We start from the raw sequence: 23357 nt of genomic DNA, 5'->3' as shown, positions 1-23357 counted from the left end.
GTCCGCCTCTAGCTTGAGTGCTCAATTTGCAGAGTCTAAATTTAGGTGAAGGAAGGAAGGACCCCCCCCACCCCCACCCCCCCCCGTTGGTTTCCTATGGAGGGGAGGGTGGTGTAGGAAAAAGCCTGGCCTGGCCCTTCTTACCCCAGCTGCCCTGGATGGGCACATGGGCGGTCTGTCTGGCTAGGGTTCCCCCACCCCAGCTAGGGGGTTGGTGGTGAGAGAGGATCAATGCTCTGCTGGTGGCAGCTGCTCTGGGACACATCCTTCCTGCCCAGGTCGGGGCTGAGCCAAGCCAGGCAGAGTCCCCCTTGGGACTTGACAGGAAGCTGGACCAAAGCAGGCTGGGAGAATGTTGGGTGCTTCTGGCCCCCTCCCTGCTTCGAGAGCGCGATGGCTGCTGGGGTGGAGTCGGGGGGTGGGGCACCCATCCAGGGCACCTGGCGGCAGAGCCCAGAGTGAAGGAGTCCTGCTCTGCCTGGCTGGGTGGGAGGGACGGGGATGTGGCGAGGAGGGAAGAGACATGCAGACCACGCGGCTCCAGGTCAGGAAGTTTTATTGCTGACATGCAGGAAGAGTCCCCATGTAGTACAAAAATATGACTTTATACAAACTTTTTTGTGACTTTTTCCGTTTTTTTTCTTTACAGTAGGACTTCTCTCAGCGTGTGACACCCAGTGAGGGCAGACCCAGCCTCCTTTCGTTTGCTTTGCCAGAAATTAATCAGACGGATGGGTTGACCTTGGACGGGACCAGTCTGTCTGACAGGCTTTTGCGGACCCGGAGGATATTGCTTTGAAAAGGAGAAGGACCACCAGGCGAGCGGGCCTGGAGGGTCTGGGCGGGCTGCTGGACAAGGGGCTCGGGTGAGGCCCTCACAGAAAGACAGTCACGGATGCTGGGAGCCCTGGGCGGGACTGCATTTCCACTCCTTTAGGAGACTTCTTTTTTGAAATAAATATAGAAAAGAGGGCATCCCACCCCCACCCCACCCGCGCGAGACCCTGGCTCTCAGGATGGCTGAGGGGGGCCGGCCTGGTGCTCAGGGGGGGCGAGTGCTGGGCTCAGGCGGGCTCCCACGGACCCACTGAGGCAGAGGCTGAGGCGCCCGCGTGCCGGGGTTGGGGGGGAGGAAGGGGGTGTGGGCGGCCCTGCTACTGCTGGCAAGAGGTGGCCCCATTTTTTCCAGATGGGGAAACTGAGGCACAAGGAGGTTTTTTTTTTTTTTTTTTTGGGACCTTGCCCAAGTCACTCACAGTGAGTCAGCTTTTGGGGAGGGTGCAGCTCACACGCCGGGGAACAAGGTCACACGGGCCTCGGTCCCCTCCCCCACTGGGCAGGCAGGGCAGGGCCGAGGGCCCAAGGCGGCCTGGAGGGGGACACTCGGCTGCTCTGAAGGGCTGGGGGGGGCGGGCAGGTCAGGGGAGGGCCTCTGCTTGGCACTGGGCAGGGCCAGGCCCAGTGCGGGAGAGCAGGCAGGGGGGCATTCTGGTGAGAACAGGGTTTTCTGGCAAGACGGGCATCCACTTCAAAATCTCGGCTCAAAAGGGCAGCGGGGCTGTTCTCAAGCCAGGCAGGGCCCCCGGTCCCTACAGGTCTCCCTCGTGAGCCCTGCAGCCCCCCAGGAAGGACCCTGGCGACTGGTGGTCTGCTGGGAGAGACACCACCTCTGTTACGAGGAAGGGGCATCGGGGGAGATGCCCCTGCTTTTCTCTGAACACAGAGGGGTGCCGGCCGTGCTCACAGCTGGCCGAGGGCACCCCTTCCCATCCGGGTCAGCGTCACCTCGGTACCATGGCGAGGGGTGGAGGAGGAAACCGGGGCTAATGCAGGTGTACAGCACCTCAGAGAAGCTGAGCTGGGAGAAAGAGAAGCCAGCCTAGGCTTCCTCATCACCGGAGACAAGGAGGGACTGGTGGGCTGGAGATGGAGGGGGCCGGCAAGAAGGGGCTTCTGAGCCCGGGGCTGAGGAAGGGGCCCACTGGGGGCTGTGGGCTCCCCTCCTGTCCAGCCAGGCTGGGGGCAGCGAGTGGCCACGGGCCGAACCACCTAGAGATGGCAGAGAAGCTGGTTTCAGTACAAAAATAAATATATTTGATTCCGCTTAAGATGAGGTGAGAGTTTTCCAAAGCTTGGACTGAGGGGCCTGGGGTCAGAAGGGGAGGGATGAAAACAGACTGTGAGGGGCCTGGGAGGGCAGTGGGGAGTGGGCGTTCTTGTGGGGACCCAGCAATGAGCTGCACTTTCAGCTTATGTGGACTGTTGGGGGGCAGCTGCCCCCTGGGGGTCAGGGGGTGGGGTGGGGGTTGGTGGCGGGCGGGCTCCCTCCTCCTCCTCACTCAGTCCAGAGACAGCATGGTTAAAGAGACAGAGGTAGATTAAAACGTTATGATTAAAAGCAGATTAGTTATCTAGGCTTCTCAGATTAAAAAAAACAAACAATCAAGCAATCATTCCAAAAGGTAGCTTCGCGGTACCTCTGCTGACCCCACGTGTGACCTGGGCTGTCCCTGCCCCGCCCCCGGCGCAGCCCGGGAGAGAGTTCAGCACTGTGGCGGGGCGGCAGGGCCGCTGGCTGGGGGCCGGGAAGAGGTGGTGGGTGGGCGCCGGTGCCCCCGCCCGAGGCTGCTATTTCCGCAGGTAGCGCTGGGCCAGGATGGCCGCGTCCAGGGGGTTCACAGGCTGCGCGTCGTGACCCAGCCGGCGCACGGGTGGCACCCCCGCCCCCGACTGCCGCTTGGGCACCCAGCTGCGGGCCTCGTGCACGGAGCTCTTCTCCTCGGCCAGCAGCAGCTGCTGCCGCATGTAGTTCTCAAACTCGTACTGGGAGCACTCCTCGGCTACCTTTGCCTTCACAGCGGAGACAGGTGGGCCGCGCAACAGGCGAGCATGCAAGAGAGCAGAACAGGGGGTGCGTTAGCTGGCCTGCCTCAAGAGGCTCCCTCCCCAGGCACCACCCCCCTGGGCCCGGTCTAGTAGTGGCCGAGAACAGGGGCGTCCCTGAAGCTCCCCAGCCAACCTGGATCTCGCCGTGCTGGCCCCTCAGACCTGTGACCTCCCCTAACCCGCTGACCGTGGGAGAGGTCACGTTCCCTCAGGAGACTCGGTGCCCGCCCTGTGCAGTAGGGCAGTACGCTCCCCTCCCCGAGGTCCCCCAGGGACCAGCGCAGTCAAGCGTTAAGAGAGTGGCCTAGGGCGAGGGCGCTCAGTGCATGGGCAACCGTTTCCCTGTCCTGCCCCAGGCTGAGGTCCCTGGAGAAGGCCACGCATAGTCACAAACTGAAATGGGAGGTCCCAGTGCTGGAGTAGGGGTAGAGAGCAGGGCTGTGGAATCAGGCTGTGGTTGATTCTGAGCCGTGTGGCTTTGGGGAGGTTACTTTCCCTCTCTGAATCTGTTTCCTCTTTAGTGAAATAAGAACACAGGCTGCACAGGCCTGCGGTAAGGACTGAATGAGGTGTACTGGGGGCCCTCACTGCTTGCTAGAGGTGATTATTTTTAGCTGCTAAACACCCCTGGGAGCCAGGGGCAGGGTTCTGAAATTCTTCGAGGACAGGGGGGCTCTGCTGTGGTCCTGGGCTGGCTCCACCTGGTCCCCCCTGTCCAGTGCTCGCTGTGGGGGACTCAAGGTGGCCCAGAGAGGGAGGGTCCTTACAGCTTCCCTCCCAGGGACTCAGGAAGCCCTGCCCTCCAGGGGGCACCCTAAGATCACCCGCCGGCTGCTGCTGGGCACCCTGGGCCCAGCCCCTGTCCCCGGCTCAGCACTTTCTTCAGTGCAAGGGACGGGAGCAGAGAAAACCGGGAGAAAATTAATCATCTGAAAAACGAAAAGCAGGAAGGGCGAGAGAGAACCCTGTGAGTCAGAGGGGCAGACAAGTGCGGCCGTATAGACGGCCAGCGTGTGGCAGAGCCAGGGCCTGGGCAGGAAGAGGAAGCTGAGGGAGGGCCAGGCTGGGCCACTGTGAGGCCACCCTGCCCCGGGGCCTCCACCTCGGCTGCCCTACCGCCCCTCTCTCAGGCCACGGAACTGCCAACTGCGCCAGACACGAGGCAGGCCCCGGGCGGCTCAGGCTGAGGAACTTGAGGCTCCCGTTTCAGCTCTAAGGGCTGGGGAGAGGCCAAGGAGGCCCGGCGCCCTGCCAGGAGCTGCCACCTCTGCCCTGCCCTGCCCAGTCTACCCTGCCTGGAGGGCTGGTACCTCAGGACTCGGCTAAACGGCCTGGCTGCCGTCCCCAACTCACCTCCTGGGAGCTGTCTGCATTGCTCATTTGGTCGTCGATGTCAGGAACCACCTGCAGAGGCCCGCTCAGAGAAGACAGGGACTGCCTGCAAGGAAGGCAGATGAGCGAGGCTGGCTCCAGGCAGCCCGGCCCTTCTCCCCACGGCCTGGCTGCCAGGAGCCCAGCAGGGCCAGTTCCCACTGCTCTGAGACTTGGCTGGAGTCAGCAGACCTGGGCTGAGCGCCCAGAGCCCCTTCCTGACACCACTGCCTCTGCTGCTCCGAGCCTCAGCTTTCTCGCCCAGTAAGTGAGCGCAACTTCTATCTTGCAGGCTGCGGTGAGAACTCAGGGAGATAAGGCCCATCCTAGAGCTGGCACCGACTGGCACACGGGAGATGCTCAATCCTGAGTTCTGCCTGCGTCCTCCAACCCTGCCCGTCAGGACCATCTGGAGACCTGACTCTGCCTGGTGGAGAGACAGGCCCAACCTCAGGCAACCTCTCTGGGGAGGCAGGGCAGTGCCCACGGGTGGGCAGGACCCAGCTCTGGTCCGGCCGACGTACCACGACGCGATGATGGAACTGAGGGCCTCCAGGACGTCGGCGGCGGCCAGGCGCTGCTGAGGGTCGAGGACGAGCAGTTTCCGGATGAGACACACGGTGTTCTCAGAAACCCGTCCGTCCCTGATGCAGGAGAGAGGGGCAGCGGGCACTCAGGCGGGGTGCGCTGGTGCCGGGTCTCGGCCCAGGACCCCAAGCCTCCCCGTGCTGTTTCTGCCCCTCGAGCCTGACGGGCCAGCGCCCAGGGAGGGGGGACTCACTCGGGGATGGTGTACTCCGCGGCCTTGATCTTGCGGAAGAGCTCCTGTGGGATGCTGTCGTAGAAGGGGAACTGGCCATACAGCATGGTGAACAGCACCACGCCCAGGGCCCACATGTCGCTGGGCTTGCCCCGGTACGGCCGGCCTGCAGGGCGCACAGACACACGCGTGCTCAGCCCAGGGCTGGGGAAGAACGGCCCTGCACACCCTTCCCTGGCACTCCCAGGAGTCCTACCCAGGGGACCCCCCTCCACCCAGGCACCCTCACTTCCAGTCACCCTCCTGTGCTTCCTCCTAGAGCAAGCACACTGGCCCTGCCCCTGAGCTTCAGCAAGGCGCCTTCTTCCTTTACTCCTCGGGCTGGTTCCTGCTCGTGCTCTGGAGACCCAGCTTCACAGGGGGATGCCCCATCTCGCATGCTCCACGAGGAGAAGGGGTCTCACCTGGCCTTGTGCAGCCCACCCCTGGGGCAGGCCTCATGCCGCCTCCCCACAGCACCAGCTCTGCCCTGATCTGCCTGGGTTCCTGGGCGCTGGTCCAGCCCCGTCAGCAGATGAGCTCTCCCAGGAGCTCTAACCATCAGGCGATTTCTCCCTGAGTGCTGACTTTTGAGGGAACACTGAACTTCAAGCTTTTGTTTTGATAATGACAATGCCGGCTATGGTTCATTGAGCCACACACTAGGTTAAGGGCTTATTTAATCCCATTGGGACCTAAGGAAGTAGGGGCTATTATCATCCTGATTCCAGAGATGAGAAAATAGAGGCCCAGAGAGGTCAGTTACCATTCCCAAGGTCACACAGGTATTAACCAGACCATGAACTGTGGGGGCAAGGCCACGTCAGTCTGTCATGCCTGGTGCCGAGGTCTGTGCTTAGCACACAGAATCAGTGAAAGGCAAACTTGAGATCAGAACCCACTTGAGTCACCCCACTTCGTCCTCTTAACAATGGGGGCAGGCAGGACTGCTTTCAGCTTTTAACCCAGCGGGAGACTGAGGCTCAGAGACAGGGCTGAGGGCCAAGGCGCACAGCTGCGTAATTAACACGGCCAGTCTCAGAGCCTGGTCTCCGTCTTCCGGTCCAGGTCTCTTTCTGAGGCAGGGGGGTTCCTTTGTTTCATTCTCCAGGACTGGTATCCGCCTGGAGGAGCCTGAGAGAGGCCTCGGGCAGCAGATGGGAGTGGCTACATATGGAGACCACCCCAGGCTGGCTGCCGAGGAGACTCCACCAGAGGCAGCCCGTCCCCCCACCCACAGACCCCACCTCACAGCTCTGGGCTGAGGGAGGGGCCTGGGTCTTCCTCCTGGCTCTGCACCTACAGGGAGGCCTTCCGGATGCCCATGCAGGGTGTATCCAGGCTGGGCTGTGGGGCAGGGGTGCTCAGGGAGCTGGGATACGCCCCTGGGACCCAGATCCTTCTCGCAGAAGCCACTGTGACTCCAAGCCCCATCTCCAGGCCTGGGAGGTGGCACCACTGCCCTCTGCAATGTCCTGTGAGAGGCCTGGCGCTCCAGCAGAGCCCTCAGCTGGGAGGCCTCCAAGGAGACTGCAGATGGTTGTGGCAAGAGGAGTAGCCTGTTCCCTGGGAAGACAGGTGACAACTGTTACTGTGAGGAGGGAGGCACGTGTGAGTGCTGGGGACAACAGGCCCCAGAGACAACCCTGGAACCTTCACGATGGAGGGATGGCAGCGGGGGTGAGCCCTTGGAGCGATCAGGACAGAGCAACCTCAGTTTGGCAAAGGACCAGCAAGAAGGGAAAGAAAGCCTATGGTGAAGCAGGAGTGCGGGTTTGGGCAGAAGGCAGCCCTGGCAGAGGGGGATGCCTCAGTTTTCTGGTGAACTATTAGCCGTGACTGTAAACAAGAGGTCTGGTCTCTCCGAGCCTCAATTTTCTCATCTGTAAAAATTCTACCTCATGGGGTAGCTGTGTGGTTTTAAACAGAGGATGCCTGTCACATGGCTCAGTGCAGCATCCGGCACCAACGGGACGATCAGAAGGTGGTAGCTAACGTAAGTGACTTGTTCTGGGTACTACTACCTGTCTCAGCCATGGAGGCAGGGTGTTGTGTGTTCACTGCTGTATCCGAAGTGTCTAGAACAAAGCCTTGTTCATGGCAGGCCCTCAGTAAATACCAGCAGAATAAATGGGTGAACAAATAGACAAAGGGAGTGGCATCTTTGAGATGCAAGTCTCATCGCAGTAACCTCCATGAAGACCTGTTCAAAGGCCTCCTTTGGGACTTGAAATCAAGGATGACGTTTTCTCAACAGGGCCTCTGCCGGGCCTGGCGTGGTGTGACCCCCACGCGTCTCCCCTTGAACTTTCTGAGTGGGGCCTCGGGGGGCTCTTCACATGTGCGGTGCTGCCCCCTCCCCAGGGGGTTCCTATTACCCTCAAGATACAGCTCAAGGCCTTCGAGTGCCTGTTTCTCACACTCACAGAAATCACGTTTCTGTCCTTCTGAGCACTAATCTCAGAAAGTAATTAGTGTACTGACTGCCATCTTCCACCATGAGACGCCATGGTTTGGACCTGGGCGGGCAGTACTGGTCTGGGCCACTGCTGGAGCCCTAGCACCTCGCCCGGGGCACAGATCCAGTCTGCTGCCTGAGTCAACGGCTGCAGAGCCTGGCTGGGTGAGGCCCCCGGGGCTGCTGCTGGCTCCCCGCACATACCGCTGAGCACGTCTGGACTGATGTAGGCAGGGCTCCCACGCTGGTCCTTCAAGAGGTCCCCTTCACTCACGAGATGCTTCCCGAGGCAGAAGTTGGTGATGGTTATCCGATGCGTCCTGGAGGGCAGGAGGCAGAGAGTGAACAAACCTCAGTGTCTATACCCCTGGCTGCCCCCACCTCTCGTCCCAGGGCAGAGGAACCACACCCGCATCCTCTTCTGTTCCCCTGGCTCGCCTCATCTTCCCCGGGGCCGCATGCGGAGTGCCATCGGGGGTGCGGACACAGGTCAGTCACCAGGGCTGATACCTGGTGAACTGTCCCTGCAGGGACCCGAGTCACTCTGCCCAGGGAAGCTTCAGAGTGCTCCCCTGAACCTGCGCCCTTCCTGAGTCCTGGGGCTACAGCTTAGGGCCTGGAACAACTGTGGAGATTTCTTCAACAAGTTCACATAGTATCTAGGTTGGGAGGGACTGGAGGTGTAGTTCAGCTCCCTCACTCACCCATGAGGACTCCGGCAGAGTCCTGGAGGCCTCCCTGAGGACCACCTTGTCCCCTGGGGGCCGATTCCTTCGGTCATCACTCTTAGGATTAAGTACTATCACATTATCACTGACTAGTGCTAAACACTAATGCCTACTGAGAGCAGACCCTTATCTGGGCTTATGTGCCCAACAGGGGCTGTTTGCATTCACGCCTCATAGCAGCCTACAATGGAGACTTTCTCACTGCCCACTGCACAGAGGATGCAGTTACGACACCCAGAGAAGTGGAGGGACTTGTTCAGGGTCACACAGCTAGTGAGCAGAGGAGCAGGATCCAAGCCAGGTCTGTCTGAGCCCCTGAGTCTGCACCCTGAGTGACACTGGTCAGGTGCCCACAGGGTCCCTGCATGGTGCCCAGCCCCTGACTTTCCCTTCCGATCCATCCAAGCTAATACCCCTTGTGTGGTACCAGAGACTCTGCACTGACTAGAAAACCAAAGAGCCCCATCTGAGAGTCGTGGTGAGAGGAGCTTTGGGCTCCGATCCTTTCTAGGAAGTCACAATGAGAACAAAAGTCGCCGGCCCAGAGGGGATACAGTCTGCCACGGTGGGGGTGCGGGGAGGCAGGGGCCTCTCCACCCACAGGCGAGCAAGCCGCGTCAGCAGGCTGAGCAGGGACACCTGGGAGGATGGTAGGAAGGAAAGCTGCACCGGGGGCTTGTGCGTGAGCCCTCCAGCTTTCTCGGGGAGTTCTGCTGGCAAGGGCTTGGTGCAAAAACAAAGGCCGCTCTGTCCCTGGCGTTCCAAATGGAAATGCTGACTCTCACTCTCCATACAAGCCTGCCCTGGCACATGCCACAGAAACCAGCCTGGTGGCCCCCAGGGCGGCAAGAGCCCGAGACGGGGATTGGTGAAGGGTCTCGGGCGCAGGTCACGTCAAGAAGTGGAACTGCTCCCGCTTGGACCCACCCTCGTCACTGTCCTGAATACGTGACTGCCAAGGCTTCTCGTCCACGAGGGCCCCACAGAGCACACACACTGCCTTGTCTCCATGGTCAGAGCTGGCCACGGCAGCTGGAGGCCCAAGACACTGGGAGGAGGACAACTTGGGGGATAGTCTGGTAGGCTTGGGAGTCAGATCCCTGGGTTCCAGTCTTGGCTCTGCCCCTGCCTGGCTGGGTGATCTTGGGCATGTTATTTAATTTTTTGCTAAACCTCAAATTTTCTCATCTGTAAAATGGAAAATATCAGCACCTAACTCCCAGGGCTGTGTTGGGATTTAACAAGCAGATCCCAGGGAAAACGCTGGATCCAGGGCCTGACAACTAGTGACTGATGACCAGGGCCAGCTGCGAGTACATCTCATCCTCAGACGGGGGGCACAGCTGGTGCGGGCTACCCTTGGAGACCCCAGGGGAAGACTGTGCGGAGGCGGTGGGCGAGAGGAGCCACGGTGCGACGACAGGCCCCTGGGGCGCACCTGCCCGCCCTGGCCTTCTGCTCTGCTCTGTGGGCAGCCCTCCGCGCGCTGGGCTCGAGGAAAGCTCGGCCTAGCATCTGCGGGGCGGGCCCGCAGGGCTGAGCTGGAGCCTCTCCCACAGGAAGCCGCCCAGTCTGCTCCAGCCCTCCCGACGCCTGGCCCCGCTCCCTGCTCTGCCACCATCACTTTGGTCAGCGAAGCACTGATCCCGGGGAGCCCAGACTCCCCCAGGCTGGTCTTGGCAGGAGGGGCAAGGGTGGCAGGGGTGCAGGGAGGGGACTCGGCGTCAGCAGGGCCTGCTCAGTGAGTCACCCTTCAGCTATGGCCCTCTGGGCTACCACAGTGTGTCTCATTTTCTAGGAAACTGGGTGTGCAAACACACCCACGCGGAAAGGAGGATGGAGAAAGAACGCATGGTGAACCTCACATAACCCCCAGAGGGGACTGTAACCCTTGCCCTTCATCCGTAGCCGGGGAGCTTGCTGTCACAGTTGCCCTGCAAACCCTTCTCCTGTTTCCTCCCCTGGGAGCGCTCCGATGTGCTGCGTGCTTCCAGCTTGTCTGCTGCCTCTCCAGCTGGAGTTAGGGCCTGGCCTGATGGGCAGAAGGGGCTGGACCTCTTCCAGGCCCACCCTCGACTCTTGAGGATGAGAGCAAGGCCCTAAGCAGGGAGGGGTGTGCCCGCTGACACTTGGGAGTAGGAGCTGGGCAGTCGGCACGGGTCTCCGCAGTACCTCCCATGCCTTCCTGGCACCCATGACTCAAGCAAGAGCCGGCCAGCATCTGTCTGCCCAAGACGCAGCAAAGGGATTATCGGAGTAGAGAATGTGCTGCTAAGAACCAGGGTCTGATGAGGTGTGGGTGCTCTGCAGTCCCAAGAAAACACACTGATGGGTGCGCACGCACGCACGTGATACACACACAGACATGCACACACACTCATGGGAGCTGCTATAGCTACGCTGGCATTACTCAAGACAGGTGTGACCTTCCGACTACATTCTCAGAACCTAGAGGCCCTGGAAAAATGGGAGCCGGTAGCTAAACTACCAGTGGAGACAAAGAGGCCTGCAGTGCTGGTCTGGTTAGCACCGCAGAAGCCCGATGGCACGTGCCCCAAAGCACCCAGCGTCCCTCAGCAGGCCAGGACCCAGTCCCCCAACACAAAGACAACGCACTCCCAGGGCTGGGATGGTCTGTGCTCTCCGCCACCGCCTCTCCTCATGCACCACCTAGCTGGGGCCGGGGCTTTGCGGGACATCCTTGCCGGCCACTCTCCACATAGTGGGCCTCGTCTCCAGAGGGAGAGCACGTCAGGCCCGCAGCCTGGCTGGCTCGCATCAGGCACGCTTATGAGGGGCCAAACCCTGTAGGTAGTCCCATGTCTGGAGCCAGTATCTGCATGCATGCATGCTAAAGTTGCTTCCATCACGTCTGACTCTTTGCAACCCCTTGGATTATAGCCCACCAGGCTCCTCTGTCCATGGGGTTCTCCAGACAAGAATACCGAAATGGGTTGCCATGCCCTTCTCCAGGGGAATCTTCCCAACCCAGGGGATCGTGTCTCTTATGTCTCCTGCATTGGCAGGTGGGTTCTTTACCACTAGCCCATCTGGCGGAGAAGGCAATGGCAGCCCACTCCAGTACTCTTGCCTGGAGAATCCCATGGATGGAGGAGCCTGGTGAGCTGCAGTCAATGGGGTCGCTAAGAGTCGGACACAACTGAGTGACTTCACTTTGACTTTTCACTCTCATGCATTGGAGAAGGAAATGGCAACCCACTCCAGTATTCTTGTCTGGAGAATCCCAGGGACGGGGAAGCCTGGTGGGCTGCCGTCTATGGGGTTGCACAGAGTCGGACACGACTGAAGTGACTTAGCAACAGCAGCAGCCCACCTGGGAAGCCCAGTGTCTGCAGGGAAGCATAACCATCTCTGCTTCCACGGACGAGGATGCAGAAACTCAAAGCGCCTGGTTCCACGGAAGCTTCTCGATACACGACTAACGGAACGGGTGCATAATCACAGGGACGCGTGCTCAGGGCCTCGAGGGTAATCGAGAGGCAGTGCTGTGCTGGGAGCTGGGTGTGGCCCCCGGGGCCGCTCCTCCCGGGTTTCTAACCCTCTCTCGGCCGCTCAAGGGCTCACTCAGCGCTGGAGCTCCCAGCTTCCCTCGTCCCTGCACAGCTCCTGGGACCAGGTTTTCACCACTGTTGTCTCAGGCTGGCAAACCTCTGCTCGTCCTTCAGGAACTGACTGAGACGGCCAGAGTCTCGGCCCCTCGGTCCTCTGCACACTGGCCTCAATACAGTGACACCTGCTCCCCGGTCGGCCCCACCAGGCAATGAGCTCCAGGAAGGCTGTCTGCGGAGCCAGTACCGGGTGGGGCTGGAGACAGGCTGTGCTCGGAGGGGCACCTGGGGCTGGCACTGCCAGGTCTGGTGCCCCAGGCCCCTCCCCAGAGCTCCTTGTCCTGTGACCACTGTGGCTTTGGGCACTTCACAGGGACAAGTGGGTCCAGGCCACTATGGGACGGCCAATGACATTCTGGACAAATCCCCCCACCACACCACTTCTGCCACGAGGGGTGTGTGGCCCGCCATCTGTAAGCTCTCTGACCCATTTTAACACCGGGACTGAGAAAGGTGAAGGTGAGAGGCTCAGGGAGATCGGGTGGCCGCGTTTCTAGGATCGTGGTGACACGCAGGGTGTGAGCTCCGCCTGCCAGACCTGGGCCCCTGCAAAGCTGGTGTATCCTCTACCACTGCCCCAGATCAGGGGTTCCCAACCCCTGGACCAGTGGCGGTTAGTGACCCATTAGGAAGCAGGAGGTGAGTGGTGGGTGGAACTGAAGTCACCCCCATGCCTGTCTGTGGAAAAAAGTATCTTCCACGACCTGGTCTTGGTGCCAAAGAGGCAGGGGGACCGCTGCCCCAGGTCACTTGGAAGGGGCCCAGACCCTCTGCCTGAGTGGGATGAGAGCCCGGGGCGGGGCCTCATGTGATGTCCCTCTGCCATGGGCTCACCAAGGATGCTGGGGCAAGCCGCCCAGATCCCCTCCAGTAGGGAGGTGCTCTCTCCCTGCTGCTGGGAAAGTTATCCTTTTCCAGGAAGTCCTCTCAGCCAAAGGAAGCTGCCCTGCCCTAAGCTATGCCCCCAGGCACAGCCTGCAATTCAGTGGCAGGTCACAGCCGGGGTACAGGACCATGCGCCCCTTGACTTGATGCGGAACGTCTGAAGGGCCACCCGGCTTTCCAGGCTGAGGCCCTGTTGTGACTGCCCAGAGTTCAGCTTCTCCCTCAGCTCAATCTCGCCCCGTCCTCCCCGAGCGTGTGCCCCAGGAAACTTTCTGCACACACATCTCAGAGTCTATTTCCTGGGAACCTGTCCCATGACAAAGCCTTGCTTTGCTCATCAGTCATTCCATTACCCGTTGGTCTATTTTTTATAGTCATTTACTGGTCACCCACTGAGCAAGCACCATATTACCCTGCGGCAGAGGACAGAAGCAGGCATCCCATCCCTGGTCCTGGGGCTCCTGGGGGAGGTGGGCTGGGTGGAGTCAGGTTCCCCGTGGGGACGCAGGGCTCTGGGCAGATGCAGCGTGTGGCCCGCCCCAAGCCGGAGGCTCCATCATGGAAGCAAAGCGATGCTCACCTCTTACTGAGCACCATGTTCCCCAGCTTCAGGTCTCTGTGCACGACGTTCTTCTGGAAAAGCAACAGGCGCGTGGTTTGCACTGTGATGATCAGAGCTGGAGTGGGGCCCGGCCTGTGAGAGGCGGGCTCTCCATGTGTTGAGGAAGCCACGTCTCTTTAGGTTGGGGACTCGATTTGCAAGCCATGGACAGATGAGGACCATTCTAAGGCCTTGTCAACCATGCGCATGAACTGGGCAACATGTGAGCCCAGGCCATCTCGGCCCCATCTAGGGTGTTTACTCCAGTTCTTTCTTCCACTAAGGCAGCAGCCAAAGGAGAAAACCACTCCTCTCTCTGCCTCCATCAGACATCCCATAAAAAAAGCCAAAAGCAAACCCCCCTCCCCCCACCAAATCCCAAGCATCTGCCTAGATCTGGGGTCAGAGGTGAATTCTCACAGTTCTGATGACCAAGAATCACAGGGTCAGCCCACGGAAGCTGTGTGTCCGGAGGCGGCCCAGGCTCTCCTAACCTCGGGGTTCCTGACACCCCCAACCCAAGGAAAGGCTCAGAGACAGGCTGTGGCTGCCCCTGGTGGGTAGCTCACCCCTAGCCTCTCAACTGGTGGACACAACTGTGCTGGACTCTGCTGGGCTGCCCGCACCGCCCCAGGATCATCGGCTGAGGCCTGCGGCACTGCGTCCTCAGGGGTGGCATCCGGCCGCTCTCCGTCTAGACATCCCAGCTGCAGAGCATACCGGGCGAGGGCGGACAGAGCTGCCGCGGTCACCGGCAGCCGAGGACGGGTTTCCACGGCAGAGGAGGGAGCTGCGGGGCGGGGCCTCACCTGGTGCAGGGCCTCCACCACGCGCACCACGTCGTAGAAGATGACCACGGTCTCCCGCTCGCTGAGCCTCTTCTCCTTGATGACGTAATGCTGCAGGTTGATCAGGTCGGCCGTCTTGTCGCTGAAGTCGTGCGCGCAGAGGCAGTCAAGAACGAGGCAGATGCGCTTCTTCATCTTCTTAATCATTCGGTTGGATTCGGCGTCCTCAACCACTTCACAGGTGCGGTCCTGGGAGGAAGGGCGCAGACCGGGGCTTGGCCGTGGGCCCAGAAGGGCCAGGGCCAGGGGCCTGGGACTCTGCTGGAGCCTGGAACAGCCTGCATGTGTGTGAGCAGTGGGGGCCTGACGTGTGGGTGGCATGGATCCCACGGCCCCGCTCCTGAGCCAGTGCCAGGCCCAGCCAGGGCCCAGGCTCGAGCAGCGCGGGTCAGACTTCAGGCTCCGGTCCTGCTGCAAAGCGTACGGTCAGGGCCTGGCACTTACAGCCCAGTGTGCTGGCAGCCCTCTGAGCGCCATGTGCAGGCAGCACCCTCAGGGTCCCAGGGCCCCCATCCCCCTTAGCTCTCCCAGGGAGTCCAGCAATGACCGATGTGCACTTCCTTCCGATGTCCACGATGGTGGGAGCTAAGAGTTCTGTGTGTTCAAGGCAACTGCTTTCACATGGATGCAGGACTCCTGGGCCATATAATGGCTTTGGCCCCTGATGGCTGGTTTCAGGCCCAGGTTCCACCTTGTCCTAGCTGCAGGACCTGGGGCGGTTCAGCTAACCTCTCCAAGTTCCTGGTTCCTCATCTGTGAAGGGGGCCTGGCAACTTCTATCTCACAGGGGTGTAGAGAGAAAACACAACCATGCCAAATATGTAGTAAGCACTTGGGCTTGGTATCGATAAACCAGGGCTTGGTAAGCTGACACTGCTGCCAACCCTAAGGGTGGTAGTTCTGGATGCATTTTCCTTGCTAAAAAGGTATGTCAAGGCAGAGGGAACACAGCGCAACAGGAGGACTTTTATCCTAGCAGCTTGAGGAGGCGTCCACGCCAGCACAGCAGGCTGGGGAGCTCCTGGGGAGGGAACTCCACATTCCTCCTCCAGGGCAGATCACATCTTTCATTCTGTCTCCCCCAGAGGCCCAGCACAGTGTCCGGTACACAGAGGACTCTAGAGAGGCTTCTCACCACTCAGGGTCTCTTATCCAAAATGACAGACACCAAGGCCAAGCTCTGGAAGCTACCAAAGATGAAATACTAAGAAATCATCATCACCCGCCCAACTGATTTCATGTTTAAGGGACACAAATTTTCAGAGGCGCCTTTCAGTGCACATCTAAGAATGAAGACCTTGGTGGGGTCTATGTGTGGGGGTGTGAGGCATTTTCCACTTATTTTACCTCAGGAAGTCAAGCCAACAAGGAGCTTTTATTGCCTGAAATAACAGCAGTGATGAGCGCGTGTGTAGCTGGGCAGCTCAGGGCTCTCTACCCTCTCATTCATCCTCCCAGCACCATACAAGGTGGGCACGGTCATCACGGCTCTCAGACGAGGGATCTGAGGCTTGGGAAGTGACTTGCCTGAGGTCATATCACCTGAATTCAGAACTGCCTGCTTCAAAACCTGTGTGCCCTCCCTGACACCAGGCCCATCCAAGCATGTGTGGGCCTGGCCAGTGTGTCTGGTACTGAAGGCGGTGCAGAAGCTCCGCGGGGCCCGTCAACAGGGCCCGCTCCCCCAGCGTTCAGAGTGCTGGTTCTTCATTTCATTTTCGGAGACGGAATTTCCCTTCTGCCCTGGGGAAGGCTCTTTCCAGGGTACCGGTTGCTAATCAGTACCTTTCCTAAGGGACCTGGGACACTGAGAACCGGGCCCAGGGACCCTTGCTGCAGATGCTGAAACGTCCAGGCAGGCAGCAGGACTGGGACCAAAAGCAGTCACGGAGATCCACAGTTCCCCGCCCCGCCTTCCTCATCGGCCTCCCTCCCGCCCTGGCCTGGCTGATTCCTGACCCCATAGCTAGAAGGAGCCCTTGTCTTTAAATAACTTCCTGCTTTCCTCTTTTCTCGGAAAAGCGGCTCTTCAAAGAAATCCTGCAGGCCGAGTGCGTTCCCGCTAGGCGGCCAGCCTCACGGCGGGAGCGCTGTGATCAGACCTCCAGGCGGCCCGACAGGAAGTCCTGCTGCCCTGCACGCAGGGAGGTTGGGGGAGCTCGGGGGAGCTCGTGCGGCGGGGCCCCAGCGTGCCAGCCGGGGTGGGGTGGGAGAGGCGGCGCTTACCTGGAAGAGCCCGTGGTGGTGGACCACCCCGTCCTGCGTGTGGAGGAGGGAGAGCAGCGAGAACTCGGTGTGGAGCAGCATCTTGCCTTGCCTCTCCTCTTGGCTTTCGACTCCTTGGTCGCCCCTCTCCTCAAGGGTGAGGATCTTAGGGAGGCACGCACACGAAAGCAAAACCCCACAACCTTTACTTTTCCGAGCAGAGTGGCCAGCACAGGAGAAGCAGGGGTTCGCGTCCCCCCGTGCCACCCCGGCACATCCACCCACACGTGTGTGGGTGAAGCAAAATGGTTTTCCCTGACGTGACGGCAACGTGATGTTCACACGGAGCCCCCGGGAAGAAGGGTGCTGCTCTTGCTCACAGGGGAGGGGGGAGGAGCCGGGCTGGCAGGCGGGCCCTGGGGTCCCCGGCCCCCACGCCCTGCGCCTCACTCACCTTCAGCTGATAGAAGTCATCCGTGCCATCCTTCCTCGCCAAACACTGCACGATGCTTGGCACTGGTGAGTTGCCCAGACGGGGACCTGTGGCACAGACGAGCCGCTGGCTTTACTTCTCAGGAGCCCTGTCGACCATGGCATCGAGCCATCATGCCACCACGTGGGCTTCTGGCTGGATCTTTACTCGTGGAGGACACCAGGGTCACACCCACTGATAAAATGGTCACCCCTCCCAAAGTGGAGCAGTGTGTGTGCCTCCATGTGAGCACATCTGGTTTTTACACTCTCTCAGCACGAGGTGTGTACTAGAATATCCGAGGAGCATGTGTTAAGAGCAGATCCCAGCTACAACCTGGGCCCTCTGAATCACCAGCTCCAGGTGAGCCAGGAAACTGTCCCTTGAACAGGCTCCCCGGGCAGTCTGATGCGGCCGTATATCAGCTTTTGGGAACTTCTGTACTGGAGAAGTACCTTGCGCACTGGTCTGTGACAGCGCCCCGAGCTTTCAGAGCATAAATCAGGTAATGTCACCGTGTCACTGCACTGCTGAAAGACCTGAACAGCACTCCACTGCTTTCAATATGCAGTCGAAAACTTGCGGCCTCCAAGGTCTTGCATGATTTGGGTCCTGCCCAGCTTTCAGTAGACCATGTTTCCCCGACCCCTCCTCACCACACTCCAGTTCCTTCCCTGTCTCTGGGCCTTTGCACTTGCTGTTCCTTCTGTCTGGAATGCTTTCCCTCTGCTTTTCACTGGCTGCTCCTTCTTATCCTTGGCTGTCTCCCGCATACAGAGCCTTCCTCGTCTCCAGTGCTCTCTGGCCCTCAGTCTCACACCATCCTGTTTACTCCCTTCAGGGCCTGTGCCCTCCCCGCTGCTGCCTCTGTGGCGATCTCCTGTGTTGTTTACTGTTTCTTTTTCTAGCTAGAATGTTAAGTTCCGTGAGGGCAGGAACTTGCCTTTTTTTTTTTTTTTTAACTTTATGGTCTTTATTTTTAGCTTCAGAGTGTGTCTCCAACCAACTGTCCTGCCCAATTCTTTTTTTTTTTGTTGCTGTGCCTGGAGGCATGTGGGATGCAAGATCTTAGTTTCCTGACCAGGGATTGAACCCATGCCCCTTGCAGTGGAAGCACAGAGTCCCAAGCACTGGACCGCCAGGAAGCTCCCCAGTAACTTGTCTGTCTGAATCACTACTGCACCCCTGATAACCAGCACAGGACCAGCACGTAGCAGGCGCCATGTACTATTTGCCGAGTAACTGGAGCTGGAATTATCCTGTACTCCTAAGTTCAAGATGCTGTGCCAAAGCAAAATTCACACCCAATCTCTGGCTGCTGGGAGAGTCAGCGTCCTCAGGACCCACCCTGCCTGCAACCCTCCAGTCTGGAGCTGCTGGGCCTCGAATATCATGCAGAAAGGCCCTGCTGTCCCTGCGGACCACTGGCAACACCCAGTTCTACAGGATTTTGATGCCAATTTTATAAGAACTTTGCAGCTGTACCAAACGTTTTGCAAAATTATTGTGCCCTCTATGAATGGTCAGAGAAGTGCCTTGGAAGATGGACTTTGGGTTCTAAGACAGCTTGTATGCTTCCTGAGGGCAACATCCTGGGGGCACGCACAGGACTCTCTCGGGGGAGACTGTCCAGCTCTCGGCTGACTCTAATCTAAGGTTGTTGACCTACAACTGCAACAACAGCTCCTGTGCAGAGCGACCGTCCACTCTCATAAACAGACTCTGCTTAAACCAACAGAGGGTTGGTCAGGGCCCCGTATTGGGGCGGGTGCGGCGCTGCGCTGTATCCGCAGGTCAGACGGTGCTGCCCCGGCCCCCCACTCACCTAGCCATCAGAGGCTTACCCAGGATGAATGGTCCAGCTCTCTTGGCATTATTTCCAGAAATCCCACTTCCTAGAGCCTTCGCCCTGGCCGACGTTTCCCCAGCTCCTCTGTCTGATGCTCTCCGCTTCATTCTCAGCTCTAGACGAGACAGAAAAGAGCCTTCTCACTGAGCAAATCAGCGAGCTTCCTTACGCTACCCCAGCCTGCGAGGCTCTGACTTGGGGGTGTGTCTGACTTGGGGGCTGCTGCTGTTTCTGTGGCCGCTGCCACCTCCTGCCCCTCCCAGAGGAGCATGGAAGGTTCTCGGTAACAAAGAACCATGGCTCCTTTAGTGCAGATTAACTAGGCGCTCCAGGTGGAGGTCCTGGCTACAGAGGTGGGCAGCTGGCCCACCTCAAAAGACCAGTCAGATGCAGAGAGAAGGACACTGACTTCTGTGTGGACGCCAACTGGGCTCGCTTGAGACAGGGAGCTGGCCCTGGAGTGACTGTTTTTGAAGTGAGGTGAAAAAAGTACAAGTGTTAGTCGCTCAGTCATATCTGACCCTTTGTGACCTCGTGGACTGCAGCCCGCCAGGTTCATCTGTCCACGGAATTCTTCAGGCAAGAGTACTGGAGTGGGTTGCTATTCCCTTCTCCAGGGGATCTTCCTGACCCAGGGATTGAATCTGGGTCTGCTGCACTGCAGGTGGATTCTTCACCATCTGAGCCACTAGGCCTTCCCCTCAAATACCCCTTTCCCCTAAAAGGAAAGGGGACACGGGAACCAGATTCTAGAAGACATTAACCTCTTGACTTGGATTCAAAAAAACAAAAAGGAGTTGCTCCTTCTAGCCCTCTGCAGTTCACCCCTCGTGAAGACAGTGTCCTGGAGGGGGGTGCAGAGAGAGGTGTACAGAGTGGAGTTCCACACAGGAGGGCAGACGGTCCCAGGGATCACCAGCAAAGGCTGCCTGCCCAGCCCTGAGGTCTCGGGCCCACAGTGGGTGCAGGGGCTCAGGGAAAACTTCCCTGAGGAGTGATACTGGAGTGGGCGGGGCAAGAGGCAAGGCCGTTCCAGAGAGAGGGGCCTGGGTGTGCAAACGTACATAGTAAGAAATGGCACGGAAGCAACACACTCCAAGTAGTCTGTGTTGCTGGAGTACATGGCATGAGGCAGGGAGTGGCGATAGAGGGCCCAGAGAGGGCAGCAAAGGCCAGATCTAAGGGTGAGGCCACATTAGGAGTGCAGCCTTTACTCCTACACAGATGGCTTGGGGGCACTGAGCCTAAGCTTCTACAATTTTTTCTTTTTAAAAAAGTAACTGACATTTCCTGCAGAAACACTAGAAAATACCCATAATATTACCAAGATATAATCATTGTTAATATTCAAGCAGGCTTTCCTCTGTGTGTGTGTATGCTTACAGCTCTTATTATGAAAATTTAGACCACTCTGACACCATTTCTAAGCGTTCTTGTCTCCCACCTAAAATATAACAGTATGATGAGGGTAAATTTTATGGTATGTATAATGCATCTCATAAAGTCATAAAAAAGACCTTATTAACATCCTTCTGTCTTCTGTAGCATCCCTGTATTCTTCTGTAGCACCACTTGAAAGAGTCTCCTTGGTAAGGATATGTCATGATTTATCAGACCACATACCTATTCATGGACTTTGAGACTCTCTCCACTTTTTGTATTTTTTATTAGCAGTTATAACATCTTGGCACACCCGCCTCCCTCAGGATAAACTCCAAGAAACGGTCAAATGGGGCATGTCTTTTTAAAGGAGTGTGACAAACACTGCCAGGCTGGTCTCAGGGAGGCTGTGGCCATATACAGACCTTCGGCGGTGTGGGAAGCAAATCCCAGAACCTGCATCAGGAAGGGGCATTTCCATATTTTAAAGAGCTGCCGATCTCATGAATATTAAAAAGCATGCCATTGTTTAAATTTGCAATTCCTTAATTATTCATGAAGTTGGACTTGTTTTACATGCTTGCTGGTTATATGCAGTATTTCTTTTACGAATTTCCAGCTCATATTCTTTTCCTTTTTTTTTTTTTTTTTACTGCTTTGTGTGTATTAGTCTTGGTGATTTTTTAGCAACTCTATATATTAAGGCTGTAACTGCCAGAGGATGTAGTTTTTCTTACGCTTTTAACTTTTTGTAATTAAAAAAGATTAAATGTCTATGCAGTCAGGTAGTTTTCTTTTCCTTTAGTTCGTTTTTACCGTTATTCGTAGAAGGTGCCCCTACTCTGCAGAGAAGGCGATGGCACCCCACTCCAGTACTCTTGCCTGGAAAATCCCATGGATGGAGGAGCCTGGTGGGCTGCAGTCCATGGGGTCGCGAAGGGTCGGACTGAGTGACTTCACTTTCACTTTTCACTTTCTTGCATTGGAGAAGGAAATGGCAACCCACTCCAGTGTTCTTGCCTGGAGAATCCCAGGGTTGGGGGAGCCTGGTGGGCTGCCGTCTACGGGGTCGCACAGAGTCGGCCACGACTGAAGTGACTTAGCAGCAGCAGCAGCAGCCCCTCCTCTGAGAACAGGTGCGTCTTCACGAGTTAGCTTGCATCTCTTCACATGCTGCCGTGGCCCTTATTCTAAACCCCAGGAGACTGACTCCATGCAGTGAACTGGGAAGGAGCAGAGACGGCCCAATCCCTTCTAGTCCAATCTAGCAGATCTGCCCCCACCCAGCCCCTAATTCATTCCCGGAGCTGTGCCACTGAGGAGCAGGCCCATGATTTCACTGAGGGTGACGAGGACCAGGCAGCCCAGTCGGCTCCAGGAGCCCCAAACCGAGCAGAAGCCGTGGTCAGGCTCAGCTCCGACTCCTGCCAACAGGGGTCATGCTGGCAGTGGACGCAGTCGTTCACACAAGAGCAGGGGGAGAGCACAGCTGCTGCTAGAAAAATCCCAGTAATGTATCTAGAACACCATTCCTACCCTTTGCCTGGATAATTTCTGGGCATCTTTCTCAATTTGAGTATCACTTCCTCAGAGAAGCCGTCTTGACATCCGCAACACCGGGTCACACACTCACCTGGTATCCTGTAGTTTTCACACAAAGCACTTTCCATATTTTGTGATTATGTATTTATCTGTGTGCTCATATACTTAATGTCTTTCCCCTACCATTAGACTAAAACTCCCTCAGAACTAGGAAAAAAAAGAAAAAAGACTACATAAAACCATTACCCCCAGTGCCGGGCCCAGGAGATGCTCTATGGGCGGCTGGGCACCTTCCCTGCAGTAGCTAATGGCTCCTATGGGGTCAGCTGCCCTGTCCTGGTAGATGAGTTGATTTCAGTACATTTCGGCCCTATTCCCTGCCTTCCCTGGAGTGCTAAGCATCCTCCCTTCTCCTGGATCCTTGGAGAGCACCACTATGGTGTCATCATATCTGTGTAGATGCTGCCTGGGTGCCCACGCACAGGCATGGTCTAGACAACAGTTTGCCGGGAGCAGCCGCAGCACAGACAGTGGGTGGGCTCCGCCTGGCCCCCCCCACCCCACTAAGGATTCAACTCAAGCAAATGGCATGGGAACTGCTCCAAGATGTAGGCAGACAGAAGGATGAGAGCAGACGGGCAGAGAGAGGGAAAAGATGCCAGCAGGGGAAGTGGCACAAGGCTGCTTCCCTTCCTGAACGCTCCTCCACATCACCAGAGCCTCAGAGGCAATGGATGCAGCGGAGGGGGCAGATCTGGGCAATCGGAAGCTGCGGTGGGCTCGCCAGTGGGATGAGCAAAGACAACCAACCCTGGGGACAGACCCTCCTGGCTCTTGCCCCCAAATCATCCTGCTGTGTCCCTGCCACAGACACACCTGCATATGGCCCACCGATGTGCCCACGGGGAGCCTACTTCAAGGGATCTTGGCCTCACAGTGTGAGTGCGATGTGGAAGCTCCAGGAACCCTGGTTTCAGAAGGACTTGGGTCCAGGCCTCTCCAGAGACACTGGTCCTCAGGCTGCGGTGACGGGCCCTGGCCCTGCCTGGCTAAGAAGGAGCTGTCTGCCTGGTGTCTCCTGGGCCCATGGCTCAGCTTGCCAGAACCCAGCCAGCCTGATTTAGAAGTCTCTGGAGCTTTAAGTCTGTCCACTGTTCCAGGGCTATCCTCCCAGGCCAGCACCAGTTCCCTCAGAACCCATATTCAGCAGACAGCTCTGTGAGGCAAAAAAGAGGGTGAGGGGCAGGTGTGCCCGCCGCCTGCAGGCCGCGCTGCTCGACCCTCAAGCGGGGGTTCCCTTTGCCTGACCTGAGGAGCAAGGAGCTGTGGGCATCAGCTCTGTGCTCGCATCACAGCATACCTAGAGGAGGCGATGCCCACCCACCCTGCTCGTTTGCCATTAAGGTCATCCTGTCCCAAAGCTGCTGGGAGATGTGAGCTCAGCTCTCCCAGAAGGCAGTGAAGGCTGGGCCATCAGCACCACCCAAGGTTCTAAGGCCCATGATGCCCAGTCCAAGGCTGCAGTGTGCTACCATACAGGACAGCTGGGCAGGGCAGCGCCAGGCAGGGCACCGTATGGCAGATCATGGTTCGACACGGTGGAATACCCCAAGGAGGTGGGCTGCAAAGAGAGAGGGTACTGAGACCTTCCCAGCTCAGGCTTTCTTCAGCTCCACCCAACTACAAAGCAGCTGAAGCCTGGCC

The 23357-nt window shown here is 58.1% G+C and overlaps 1 protein-coding gene across 3 annotated transcripts in view; it reads right to left on the bottom strand.

The window, feature by feature from the left end:
* Positions 1–546: 546 nt before the first annotated feature.
* STK40 (serine/threonine kinase 40) overlaps positions 547–23357 on the bottom strand; it is a 38040-nt gene continuing 15229 nt past the window's right edge. For 2 of the 3 annotated variants that reach the window (XM_052636646.1, XM_052636647.1), the window contains 10 exons: positions 18727–18846; positions 16865–16950; positions 16432–16575; positions 14167–14394; positions 13337–13389; positions 7719–7834; positions 5039–5183; positions 4782–4901; positions 4240–4324; positions 547–2850 (listed from right to left, as the gene is read on the bottom strand). In XM_052636646.1, the coding sequence (XP_052492606.1) occupies positions 2629–2850; positions 4240–4324; positions 4782–4901; positions 5039–5183; positions 7719–7834; positions 13337–13389; positions 14167–14394; positions 16432–16575; positions 16865–16950; positions 18727–18838 (1311 nt within the window). In that variant the 5' untranslated portion in view covers positions 18839–18846 and the 3' untranslated portion in view covers positions 547–2628. The remainder of the gene's footprint in view (positions 2851–4239; positions 4325–4781; positions 4902–5038; positions 5184–7718; positions 7835–13336; positions 13390–14166; positions 14395–16431; positions 16576–16864; positions 16951–18726; positions 18847–23357) is intronic. The other variant, XM_052636648.1, reaches the window with a different exon arrangement.

This window comes from Budorcas taxicolor, chromosome 3, assembly GCF_023091745.1.
Source record: "Budorcas taxicolor isolate Tak-1 chromosome 3, Takin1.1, whole genome shotgun sequence".
Lineage (NCBI taxonomy): Eukaryota > Metazoa > Chordata > Mammalia > Artiodactyla > Bovidae > Budorcas > Budorcas taxicolor.
Note: the sequence above shows the minus strand (reverse complement) of the source record. Positions and strands in the feature narration are given on the sequence as shown.